General features: G+C 36.4%; 1 protein-coding gene across 1 annotated transcript; it reads left to right on the forward strand.

The window, feature by feature from the left end:
- Window positions 1-1,347: 1,347 nt before the first annotated feature.
- Window positions 1,348-2,157, forward strand: LOC116251040 (uncharacterized). Its single transcript, XM_031625099.2, has one exon. The coding sequence runs from the start codon at window positions 1,494-1,496 to the stop codon at window positions 1,890-1,892; it is 399 nt and encodes a 132-aa protein (XP_031480959.1). The 5' UTR covers window positions 1,348-1,493; the 3' UTR covers window positions 1,893-2,157.
- The last annotated feature ends 12,062 nt before the right edge of the window (window positions 2,158-14,219 follow it).

Below are 14,219 nucleotides of genomic sequence, written 5' to 3' on the forward strand. Positions count from 1 at the left end.
AGTTGTAGGTGCTGACTAAATTTGGCGCCTTGTCAATCTAAATCACACAAGTGTCAAATCTAGGTCCACTCCATTAAATTAATCAGCTCCACACAGTTGAACTTGCTCAACGACAACTGGGATCTATTAGCATTATTATTGTCATTGCTTTTCTTTGTTTTTTCCTGTGAGTGTAGGTTGAGTTAGTGTGCGAGTCAAAGTGCCGTCGTCAACTTGATCTCTATGGGCGCTATTTTTTTTAACTGCAAATGGTGACAAACAAACATTACTTAGTTTACTTAAACTAGGTGAACTACATTCAAGTTTTTTTTTAATTTTCCCTTCCAAGTAGTCTTAGTTTTTTTTGTTTTTCAAGTCTTTTTTTATCTTTTCATTTTCAGTTGATCGCCGACTCCATCATAAGCAACTCACCTAGGTGAAACTAATCCAAATTAACATAATTGCCTATCGATTGAGACCTAAATGTTCAGCATTTTTTGTAAGTAACTTATGTATATGTTTAGGTATAAACACAAATTATGTTCTAAAAATTAGTTAAAAAATTAGAAAGCACAAATTTTAGAAAAAGTGTTATCCAAACCCAAGTGGGTGGGTTAAAAATAAAATGTGAATTCAATCGGCCAGGATTTTTGGGGAACAAAGAGTTGGATGGAAGCTTTGGATCTCCTCTAAAAAGTCACTTAAAATCCGACCAACCATACTGTTGGTTCGGTTCCATGAATAAGCAGACAAAATTTACTGTTATATATGTATTTTCGTAAAAACAAAAAGGAATTTAAAGCAAAGAAATTATAACAATATACATTTAAAAAACAATAGAAAGCAGTTACTATGGTGTAGACCCATGAATCCAATTGATTTTTGCCAAGGCACCTCGCAATAATGAGATTTACAAAAAAAGGGGAATGCGTGCATGTGAGGATAACCATGTAAGTTTCCAACGTCAACGATTTATGGTCGGCAAACAAAAACTGGGTCATTGAGTCGGAGAGTTAACTCAATTACTCGACTGGTTAGGTGTGTTTTTATAAGTAGATATAGAAGGCAAATTTGTTTCTTGTTTCAATTTTTCATCAAAATATTTCTATATACTTACTAAAGTTTGTAATATTTGACAGTTAAAAAATAATAAACTTTAGTTACTTAGCAACATAAAAATGAAATTAACATTGTAGATAGAGAAGAATGGAGTCACGCAAGCTGTTGGATCACATTAAATTCATGGACCGTCTCATCCATTAACAAGCATCACCTTCATCCACCTACCCCACTCCCCAATTCAAAAGAATTAAATTATTAAAACGACCAATCTCTATTTACTGTTCTTCCCTCATTTAAGGCATCCTTACAGTGACAAGCTGTCTACGCCTTTCATCTCCCAACCATCTCCCGAAATCGCTCCTCACTCTTTATTTCTTCTTCTTCTTCTTCTTCTTCTCACTCCCCACAACCCACATTTCTGTGTCTGTGGCTCCGAGCTCTATCCTGCAACAATGGCAAGCAGGGCCATGGGGCAGTTCTCCTACCACAGGCTCACGCCCGAGGGCGAAGATCTGCTGGATGTTTCCGAGTTTCCATGGCGGTCGGCTTCCCGAAGCTGGACGAGATCATCGGGGAGGTTTCAGTTCAGGAGGCGGAGGTCCAGGCTGAGAGTCCCCAGCTTGGGGAGGTTCTTTAAGAGGAGGAGAAGCTTTCTGTCTGCCTTCAGGGCGTCCTGCAGGAAGGTGGTGAAGAGGTTGGTGGAGGGCAGAGCCCATTTTGGGGAGCTGTTTGCTGGGAACTATATGTTCATGCAGGTGACGGCTGGGGCTCCTTCCATGGGGTACTGCTTGGACAAGCAATTCATGGCCCAGCAGTACTCCAAGTATCTGCCTTCTAAGGTTGCTGCTTGAAGTTTCTGGGTTTCTTTGTTCAGCGACCGCTTCATTTTCTTTGATCTTTCTTCTCTGGTTTCCCTTGGGCTTCTTGGGAGTTCGTTTCTGCTACTGTCATGGCCGCCGTAGGGCACAAATCTCATCGTTTTCCGAGTACAGAAACCCTTTTTCTTTTTTATTTGTTGAGTTCCACATTTTCTTTTCTTTTTCTTTCTCTTCTCTGGCTTGTAAAGAACATGAATACCAAAAAAACTTCCGCGGAAAGTGATTTTCTTTGTGTTAATTTCATGTGATTCTTTTTCCCTCCTTCGTTTTTGGTTATTTGGTTGGTGGTGAATCACGGGTTCTGCATTGCATCATCTAAGTGAGCGTGACAGCTGCAATGCGTCTGTCCTTTTCTTTTTTTTCTTTTTCTTTTTTGTTTTTGTCCTTAAAACAAAAATTGCAGATCCAGGAAACATCTTCATTATTGGTAGGTTTAAATAGTCACAAGTTCATGCGAAGGTAAAAAGCTAAACTTAAATTGGTGAAAGTAAAGAAGTTCAGTACTCAATTTGAAGAACAATACGCGCAAATTAAAATCAACAAACAGGCACAATCAATGAAGATGTTCACTTCATTTTCACGGTACAATACTTTCATATCTGTATCTTCTGTTCCTACCAATTGAGCAGCAACTTCCGGGAGTGTGTGTGCGCGTGTGAGACTGCAGTCGATCTGCATGTATTCCGAGTAACTTGCCTGCATGCTTGAGTTCTGAACTTCTAAACGATTCCGATGGAGACACACATCAGAGATATTACTGTTGCCAAAATATAAACACAGAGAGATCAATTTCCTTTGCGAGCATAACATGTTTAATACAAAATTTTATCGAAATCAGTCGGCCAATATCCACTGCCGAATTGGTAAAATTAAATTTTCCGACACTAAAAAGTCTCACAAATGGTGTATTCTGCAACAGCAAATCAATGGTCACTGTTTCTAACTACGGAATGCATCATTAACAAAAGTTTCTGGTGTTCCAAATTTTTTTTATGAAAAAAAAACACACAATCTGACAAAAGACGTCAGCCGACTAATTTCAATTTTATATACATATATAGAAGTGGGGTGGGGGAATACTTGATTTGACCATGTACAAAGATTTCTCAAGTTCAAATATTAATATATTATGAATGAGCATTTCATGACGTTACAAGGTGGAGGAAGATGGTACTCCCTGATTTTCTTGAGGACCTCTGTCAAATACTTTAGAAAAGACGAGGGATAAGGATGGGATACCAAGACACTTTCTTTCTTTTTCCTGTAATGCAAATACGTACCCACCTTACATCATATATATCTAATAAGGAGTACAACCAATGGCTGAGCAAGGTGCGGGCTGTCGCCTGTTGCCCACGCATACCCAGATAATTTATTTTATTTATAAATTAGTGGCTCTATATAATTTATTTTTTTACACAGCGGTGTCACTTAAATTTAAGATTTCTTATATTAGAAGCCGCTTAGTGAACAAATTGTGACTTCAGCACTGGATATTATTTGGATAAGTCATAATTATAAAAGACTTTGTTTACCTTGCATGCAGGATGCAGCCTGGAATTTTTTTTGAAGGCGCTAAATCATAGTTTCAAAAATTTGATGGAAGCCGAAATATAGTTCTTTTTTAATTTTATATAAGATAAATGAACTTTTTAAAAATTTAAACGTAAATTTTTTCATTTTTTTTAAGGGCTATGACTTTAGCAGAAAATTCTTGGGATTTAAGAAATGACATCTGAGATATACATAAATATCCAATCTGATTTGGGTCGGATTTAATTTTAAATAAAATGCATGCATCCAATGCTCTTACATTTTGAAAATCATCAGACTCTGTTCAATATTCGGTTTTGGATTCATATAGACATGTAAAAATCAGATTTGAATTGTGAAATTAGATTTCGGATTCAGATATGACTTTTCTTTGTTCATATTTGATTCCAAATATGCATCTAAATATGTGACCATCCAAAAAAACAAATACGGTTAAGGGTATATCTAATTTGAATCTGATCTATTGACGTCCCTAATGTGATTGTGCCTGCCCCATAGTTCAGTGAAATGGGAACTTGGTCGAAGTTAATTTGCAAGTTGATCTTGAGAACCAATGAATTTTATTTCAATGTCAACCCTAGCAGGCTCTTTCTTCATAATATGAAAGTATTATCCGTATATATGTTTAATGCTAGCATGGGAATTAGCCAAAAAAGTGGTACAGATCTAAACCAACCGAGAAATTGTCATTTGAAGGAAAAGAATCCATCAAAGTAAGGGCATGCAGAGCCAGCTACAATTGATAAAATTGTTAGAAAGAGGAAGGAAAACAGGGATATCTGCTTTTGGTGCTGAAACTAAGAAGATGAATCTGAAGTAAGAAAAATAAGATATCATCTCTAGAAAACTTTGTCATTTGTGCAGTCAACAAATATGCATCTGACATTCAGATTCATTGGCTTTTTAATCCAAGTTTGATAGTGCCGTTCAACTATCTCAAAGTTCTTTTCACATGCATCCAACGATTAGAAGTAGACTCGTGTACAAATTCACAAGCTTTGTTCATATGGCATATGAATTATCAAGCTTAGAAGTAGATTCGATATATATATATATATATATATATATATATATATATATATATATATATATATATATATATATATATATATATATATATATATATATATATATATATATATATATATATATATATATATATATATATATATTTGTGTGTGTGTGTGTGTGTTGTGAGCCAATGGCCGAGCTAGATGCGGGCTGTTGCCCACACATACCTGCATAGTTTATTTCATTTATAAATTAGTTTTTCCATGTAATTTATTTTATTACATATTGCTACTACTTAAATTTAAGATTTCTTATATTAAAAGTCACTTGGGGGATATTTTATTACATAGTTTGATGGATATTTCTCCTTGTGACCAGAATCCTCAATTTACAACATTTGAAATCAATTTTTCTAAAGAGGCGTTAATTCGAAATGCTCCTTTAAGTTGACACTTATTAGGGATGTCATTATATTTGATCTGGATCTGGATCCGATATCTAACCAAACCATTATGAAAAAATGGGATACGAAAATATATATATTTGTTTAAGAAGTTTGATCAAACTCGAATGTAAGAAATGACATCCAACCGGATTCATAATCGGATATACTTAAATATCAAATCGAATTCAGATTTGATTTAGTTTTAAATAAATATCATGTCATCTAACGCTCTTACATTTTGCTAATGGAAAAAGCAATCAAAATAAGCTGATCTCAATATACACATTTCTGAAATTTTCAAAAATTCCTATGATTTTGAAAATCAGCAATTAACAAAAAAATAGCTAATCTAGTTGGGTTCTAAAAAGAAATCCCTAGATCCAAAACAAAGACTTTTGACAAGCCCACAGCCAAGATTTAAGTGAGTCAAGTTGGAGTCACTATGGTGACCGAGTCAGATTGCGACAGAAACTAGAGGACCTCACTTATTTTGATGTGAAAACATAAAATTTCCAAAATGGTTATAAAACCAGAATTTTCAAAATCAATTTCATATCAATTACATGATTGAATTTTCCTCAAAATCAACTTTCAAATCCAAAATCTACTTAAAATCAAGCACATTTTCATGACCTTTGCCAAAATCCCCAATTCAAATTTCCAATTTTCCAAAAATAAAAAAGATTCAACTTATTTTCAAACCTCCTTCCAAGATTAAAACCAATTTGAATAAAATCAAGGTACAATTCTCAAAATCCCTAATCTAAAGATATCTTCAAAAAAAAAAAAAATCGAAATGATCGACTTTCGCAGACTAGTGCAAGCTGTTTTGAGGTGTCGAGTTGCACAGACATTTTACATTCCAAATTAATATTATACATGGGAGTTCTTCCTACCTGCCATTGACCAAAAAGCACCAACGAGTTTAGTGACCGAGTCTAATAGGGATGTCAACATAGTGTTCATCCAAAACCATATCATAATTTTCCTTGGTAGATTGCTTAGTAGCAAAGAAATTTGGTGAGTATTTTATGAATCTAATTTAACTGTGTCGATGTATACATGCCGCCATCGGGCTTCTTATACACACATGTATCGAGCTGACACTAGCAATTGATTCACCTAAAAACTTTTAGTGCATCACCGATGACTCTTGTGTAAACTCTTGATGTGTCACCGATAGCACTCTTAGAAATTCTTCACGCGTCGGCAATGACAATCTTAAAAACTTGTGGCACACATCATTAACGGTTTTTGAGATATTAAAATATATAATATTAAAGATTTCAAATAGAAATAGACATCAAACCGGGCACAGAACGATTATAAAGTTGACCGTCAGACACGACCCGATAGCTAAGCGGGTCAGGCTTGAGCAGGCAGCGTAGCCTTTAGGCGCCGTCCCAGCACGGCCCAATGCCCAGCCCTTTTTTTTTACCCAAACTTTGTAAAGAATTAATTAAAAGAGTATATGGTTTTATAATGTACCCAAGCTTTCTAATATTTTTTGTGTACCCAAAACTTTTATACTTTTGTACTGTATAAAGGGATTAATGCATATTATAATGATGGTGGCACCAAAAGCAAGTTTGGTATGTTGAGGATTGAAGAGAAGGATGAGGGCTTTGGTTTTTATGTGAGTTCTTTTTATTTTTTAGATTATATGTTCAAAAAGTATAAAAGCTTTGTTTTGTAAAGCATAATATCAATGTCAGTATATTTTGTTAGATTCATCAACTAAATAATATTTAGACATAGTTATGCTGCAATTTTGGAGCAAAAAAAAATGCAGTGTAGGAACACGTGTTCTAAACATACAGTAAACTTCTACGAAATATTAAACCTCTACCAATGACTGACTATTATAATTACAGCATTTATGGAGCAAAACAGGCATATCAATATCAACTTAACCTGGGAGTAGGGCTAGGGCCGGCATGACACTTAAATCTGGGCTCTAGCTTGGCCCGACACTCAAACTTGATTTTGGCCAGATTAAACTAAAATATATATTTTTTAATATAAAATAATATATAAATATAATTAATTGTAATAAAATATTATAATTATATATATATATATATATATCAATAAAATATATATTAAAAAAATCTTATAGGACCAAATTGGGTTCAATCGAGCCCATCTAAACCAACCCCAGGTACCTGACCCGACACCCAGCCTTAGTTTTAATAACTAAGCTGATTTCAGCGGATTGATCTTGATCAAGTACTTGGAATTTCCGATCAAAGTCACAAGTTTAATACTGCACCAAGAATTTGATATTCATAGAGATTAAGAGCTTAAACTTTTGAATAAATTGGGTTGCAGAGCAGAGAACGGCCTTATAATAATGGGGGGTTGCAGATCAGCAAAGAAATGGCAGCGGTGGCGCACGCAGAAAAGGTTGTTTTTGGACAGTATCAGAAAGAAAAAGAAAAGAGAGGAAGACCAACTCCATCAACTTTTACTCCTCCCATTAACCTCATTCCTGCTCCCCATCAAACCAGTTCCCTGTTCTTTGACAGTTGCTCTTTTTCTTGGTCCACTGAGCAGAAGCTGGGAACCTGGAGGAGGAGCATGTGCGTCGCTTTCTCTGCTGTAATAATCCCTTCCCTTCCCTCCCTTCTTTTTTTCTGCACTCCGGACAGAGAGTGGCCAACTCTCCAATTCACCCGCTTTTGCTTTTCATCTAAGATGGATCTCTTTTCCGGCTTTACCGACGTGATGATGACTGGGTTTCGTGGATTCTTTTTCCATCAACCCAACACCTCCGCAACGTGTCATCCACTGATGAGAGGGTCTGCGCTCCCCTTCTGTGTCGCTGCCATTGCTGTCGGTTCTAAGATGGAATCGTATTCACATTCGTGTTATATATGTTCGTTCTTTTATTGTATAGTTAGATTGGTATGCTGAGAATCTCACACATGGTCGTTAAACTTATGGCTCCAAACTTAGATGGTTAGGTTATGGGGTCGGAGATTGTAGCTGAATCGAGCGAGTTAGGACCAAGTTAGGTTGAGTCAGGCTAAGTCAAGGGTGAGTTGGCCCGAGTCAAAGGCAAGTCAAGGGTGAGCTGGGCCAACTTTGACTCATGACTAAGTTTTTTAGTGATTTGAGCTCACTCGAACGATTCTCAAGCCAACTCTCGACAAGTTTGCCAATTATGTGTTCTTTTCAAATTATTTTAGACTTTTCATTTTTAAATGTCATTACACTTCAACATTATTTATTTTGAAAAAACAATATAATAATAATATCTTTCAATTTCATTCGGCTGAGCTGCTGATCAATGGACCAGTTCAATGAATCAACACCGAATTCTCTTATTCGGATAGTGCGCCAAACTATTGAAGGGGAAGGGTAAAGGTATAACCGTACCTGATCGTTCCAAGCAAAAGCCTTAAGCGAAACCCCAAAAATTCGGAAATATGAGGCGCATTTGAAAACATGAGGATCAAATTTTGGGGTTTCAGAATATTTTTTCTTCCATGGTAGCCGTATGAAATCAATCTGGAGCATTGATTTTTTAAAACGGACGGCCTAGTTTTATCATCTTACACATGGGTCTTACAAAAGGTGGGTCAAGTACTGAGACCAGGAGCATATATGTACTCCTGCTGCTGCAGGTCAAAGTACTTTTTGATAATAGCTTTTGGTTCATTTTCTTGTTAATGGAGCGCATCTATGTGAATTTAACAAGACAGGTTTCTCAATATTTTTAAGTTACTGGCTCTCGATGCGATGGTAGTCCTCATAATAATCACTTCCTAATTCTCCTCCTAATGATTTCAATTCTTACCCACAAGGACTAACAAGTAGAAGAACTAATGATTTAACCAACCTCCTTATGAAGGTTCCAAGATTTCAATAATTTTCAATAACAAATTTTCTCATTTTTAATTTTCATTGTCAAATAAAATGGCGATATTTTCGCTCATTGTATCAACCAATGCCAATATTCATTTACTTGTCAATCTATTTTCATCCGTAACTGGATAAGAATGGCAAAAAGAAATGTGTTTCATATCTAGGGGTGAACACGAGCCCGAGTTCAGTTAGCTCGAACTCGGCTTGACTAATGAAACCTCGAGCTCGACTCGGCTCAAACTCGAGAATGCTCGATAGAAGTAGCTCAAGCACGACTCGACAGTTACATGTTGAGCTCGAGCTCGAGCTCGACTCGATTAAAGTTCGACAAACTCATTTGAATAAAATTGATATTCATCGTTACATGTTAAGCTCAAGCTCGACTCGATTAAGGCTCGACAAACTCATTTGAATATAATTTTGATATTCATTGTTACGTGTTGAGCACGAGCTCGACTCGATTAAAACTCGACAAACTCGTAAATTCCTTTGAATATATCGACTTGATTAAGGCTCAAGCTCGACTCGGCAGTTATGTTTTGAGCTCGAACTCAACTCGATTATTTGAACGAGTAGACTCATGAACTCGAGATCGACTCGTTAAGCAAATGACTCAGCTCAAACTCGTTCACGAGCCGAGCTTTAACGAGTCGAGCTCGACTTATTGTTCACCCCTATTCATATCAGTGTTTGTTTTAGGTGAGCGAGAGACAGGACCCAAGGTCCAAAGCTGCAATGGTACCACAAGGTGAAATAGTTACTTGTTTCAACCTGCATGTAGGACCCACCCACCTCCTTATTGCACAAGGAGCATGGTCTGGTTTTGAATTGAAAAAGTACCTTCAACTACTGGCCCCAAGCCTACCCATTTGTGCTATGCCCCTCGGGACAGATCCACATTTGTTGAGAGTTTGAAATCAGAGAGCAACTCAATCAAATATCTTAAGAATGGTAACCCAGCAACTTGCATCTTCAATGGATTACACATTATCAAAACCCATTGAGGTTTGATTTTCTAGAAAAAAGAAGAGATTCAACCGATACTTCACCAGATTCATTTATTTAATTGAATCGATAATTGGTATTGTATGTGGATTTTGCTTCTATTGAGCTTTGGATTTAGTGAGTCCCTGATCCAAAAAGTTGCTTTTCAGACCTCACAGCTACTTTGCATGTGAATACTAATGAGAGCTAACTTGAGCATGATATGTCATGTCAGACATCAGAGAAGTAAATTCAAACCGCTTACTTTGTCAATATTGAAATTTATCAATCTTCCAATGTGAAGATGTAAGTAAAAAAAAAAATATATGAAAAGCCATAGATTTGGGCATGTGGGTAATGTGTAGTGCCCCCATGAATCACATGTTCCAGTCCACTTTCGAGTGAACCAGGCTGTCTTCATTTATGGCCTCAACAGAAGCTCATCTGTTGGTTCCGATCAGAAACAGCAGCAGAATAAAAGGATTTATGTCAAGGGCTGCTGTAACCTGTTACCATCATTTAAGAGGCACCAAACTGATCAACCGCTCGTCCAGCATTGGAGCTATACAAGTTAACATTTTATGCCATAGGAACGGGGGCGTCTTACCAGGGGGCTGACGCCACAGAGATTTGAACCGGCAACCAGCCACTTGTGTGATCCATTGTGCATAGGGGTGAACAACGAGATGAGCTACTCGAGCTCGACTCGTTCAAGCTCTGCTCGTGCTTAACTAGTCGAGCTCGAGTTCATGAGTCGACTCGTTCAAATAATCGAGTTGAATTCGAATGTCGAGGTCAACCTTATTCGAGTTTATCGAGCTTTAATCAAGTCTATATATTCAAATGAGTTTACGAGTTTGTCGAGTTTTAATCGAGTCGAGCTCGAGTTTAACACGTAACAATGAATATCAATTCTATTCAAATGAGTTTATTGAACCTCAATCAATTCGAGCTCGAGCTCAACACGTAACGATGAATATCAATTCTATTTAAACGAGTTTGTCGAGCTTTAATCAAGTCGAGATCGACCTCAACACGTAATTGCCGAGTCAAGCTGGAGTTGCTTCTGTCGAGGTAATCTCAAACTCAAACGACTCGATGTTTCATTAGTCGAGCTGCGCTTGAATTGATTGAACTTGAGCTCGACTCCACTAGTGTTTTCTAAGGTTAGACTTAAAACCCTCTAACCGAAGAGAAGAAAAGCTCTATGTTAGTAGCATAGGGTTTTCTAAAGTTTTGGGTGTCAGGCCACTCGAGTCCTTTTATCCTTGCCCTATAACTTATTTATAATATTATTTTAGTTATATTATATTATATTATATTATATATATTATTTTAATCAGACCAAAACAAGCTTAGGCCCGGATATATATATATATATATATATATATATATTTTCTCTACATCATCATCATCAAGTTTACCCGTACGCCATAAGTGAGTCCCTAACTACCGGCACGAATCACGTACACCAAAGCAACAATGCGAAGCGAGACCCATAAAATTAACTTTTGCGAGTTCCAACACTTGCTGTGGATGAGAGGGACTGAACCGACCTGTCCTGTCCTTCACCAATCACAAAGAAAGGGCCGTCCGTTCCTTCGGTGTGGGACACTTCTCTTCTCTTCTTCTGACCCTCAACAGCGTCGGTACAGTCGTTTGTCCTGGAACAGGAGCACCTGATCGGTTTGAAGCCCGTTTTGATGAAGCTCCAATGTCCAAACTCTGTGGAGATGTTTGATTAATGATGACGTTAACTTATAGATTATATTTTTTTTGCTGCTAATGTGACAAATTCATGACATACACTTGAGAGCTATGGTTCATCACATTGAGAATCTTTAAACCAGACTTGAAAATAGAGAGGACATTGTAATTTTAAATTCATGGATGATCATGAGAATTTTATATCAAAGTAGATTAAAGAACAATCATTTTACGTACTTTTAATTTTTTGACTGAACTTTGGTTTGCTACTTTTGTTCATTTTTACTCCTCTCATAGTTCGATGCACTAACCAACTTCTTCTATATGGTATTGATGCAAATGTTCTTAATATTATGCATTCGAGAATCCATCCCTAAAAATTAGTAACAAATGTTCAATTTTTAATTACGGAACAACATCATATATATATATATATATATATATATATATAAGAGAGAGAGAAAAAGAGAGAGAGGGAGTTTGGTACTTTTCCATGGCACTGATTCTCTTCTTAAAATCCATAAATCTTTAAGATCGAGAACGTGATTACTTGAAAAGAAAGAAAAATGGGAAAAAAGAAAATCAAGCGACAACATGATAGGATCATAGGAAAAAGTGAAATTACAAAAAACAGTTCCAAAATAAAATTAGTTACATTTCCCTCAGAAGCATTTTTTTTTATTAAATCGAACGCATAAAAATCTTTATTTGAATGAACTTCAAGCGAACCACCTCTGGAGCAGGAAACTCGTGGACGAGTGAGTGCCTAGTTTAAAATTCGAGGACGAAAGTGCCCATACGAAGTGAGGGGAATGACGGGAGAATCGCCTCATTTGAATTTGTTTGTCTTGGGACCCGAGATGCCGTGGCGCCTTTTAAGCAAAAAAAAGCTCGCCGGCAGGGACACTTTGGTCCTTTCACAACAAGAAGTCAAACATCGACTACGGAAGACTGAGCCCGCGCCTGGCCGGTGGGTTCGTGCGCACAAGTTCTAACGACTAAAAAATGGCTTTCCTCCTAACTTTGTATTCTGCTTTCCATGTAACTTTGTATTCCCAAATACAACTTCGAAGGTAGCGAAGATTCCAAGCCATGCAATTTTTTTAAAAGTCACAAGAAAATTTCCAAAATTTTCGAAAGCAACTTTAATGTCTTCGTTTTAAAATATAATTCAAGATTTAATACATTGTGAAATTTGACCTTTTCCACTCATTGTGTTATAAGCAATCCCCATTAAAAATACAATTTAGTGCATTATGCATTGAAAGGTCCAATGTACGCCTACCGACTAGCATGTATAATAAAACTTTGACAAGACCTTCTATTCAAATAGAAATATATAAAATTGACTATATATATATATATATATTATTTGATACATACATGGGAATTTTTGCTCCAGATCTCAAATCTCACAAACACGGTTTTCAATACATGGATTTAGCTTTGACATGTCTGTTTGTATTTTGAGGTTAATGACTTTGCTTATTTTATTATATTAAAGTGCATTTAAGAAAAAAAAAAGGTGGTTCTAAGATTTTTAATTCTTAAAGAAGGGCTCTCGTTGCCAAAAAGGTGAATAAAAGAAGTGCTTTTCTTTTTTCCTTTTAAAAACTTTCTTGCATCAAAATTCTTGTCTTTGCAAAGGTGTTTTTGGAGGGTATTTACTTTACAGGATGCTTTGAGCTGGGATATATGTCAATGAAACGAACTTGTTTCGGGTTTGATATTAGACCGACCTACTTTAAACCAGTTGGATATGAAAAGCGAAAAATGAGAGATATCATCACGTTCAATTGGATTCAGATTCGATTTCATATGAGTATCCAAATGGGCAGTTCAGATCCTAGCCTCATTGATGGACGTGGATATCAAAATATATATTTGAATCCAAAGCCACCATCACTAATGGAGCTCATGGGATTTGAACAGTGGTGGAGTCAGGATTTTTTTTTCGGGCACTTTGAATCACCAGCCCAGGTCTCTGGAGCAGCCATAGTATGTGAATGAAACCAGGTCTAACTTCACTACATCGGGATTTTTGAAGACATGGTGTTGGTGCCTGCACCAACCACATTGTAGCTCTGCTACTGGGTTTGAACCAACAATTCACCATAACATATATCATGTTTGAATATGGATGTACAACAATTGCAACTCCAAGACGGATTATGGTTCAGATTCAGTTGTAATTAATTTAGATTCATATGTGGTATGATATCCTATATATTTCAAATTCAAATATGAGTAGATGACTATCTGATTAAAATGATATGGTAGAGTGTAGATTCGACTATAATTCAATTGACTTTTGCAACATGTCAAAAAGTTTAGTCTTATATCTAAAATCTCTGAAGAATATTGGAGGACTTATAAAGAAGGCTGTTAAATGATTGGTTATCTTAGTTCCTAAACTGTTAGGATGCAGGTTATGATCCTCTGAACTAGGAGCCCGCTACCAACTAACAAAAATAATAAGGAAAATATATGCAAAGACAGGAAAACAAATTAAAACGACAAGAAATTAAAAGATTTTATTTCAAACTTCCGAATCTACTAACAAATGAGACCAACACCTTTTAAAGTAAATCTATGGATCCAAACATGAATCCGGGTCAACCTGAATCCAACTACACAAATCATGGATCTCAAACTAAACTAAACAACACAAAATGAATCCAATAGAGCCGGACGGACGGACGACAGACGGCCGGCGGGCCGGCCGTTGG

Source organism: Nymphaea colorata, chromosome 3 (genome assembly GCF_008831285.2).
Source record: "Nymphaea colorata isolate Beijing-Zhang1983 chromosome 3, ASM883128v2, whole genome shotgun sequence".
NCBI lineage: Eukaryota > Viridiplantae > Streptophyta > Magnoliopsida > Nymphaeales > Nymphaeaceae > Nymphaea > Nymphaea colorata.

Bases quoted from the DNA above. Each gene is read 5' to 3' on its own strand.
- LOC116251040 (XM_031625099.2), top strand. From the start codon at position 1,494: ATGGCAAGCAGGGCCATGGGGCAGTTCTCCTACCACAGGCTCACGCCC.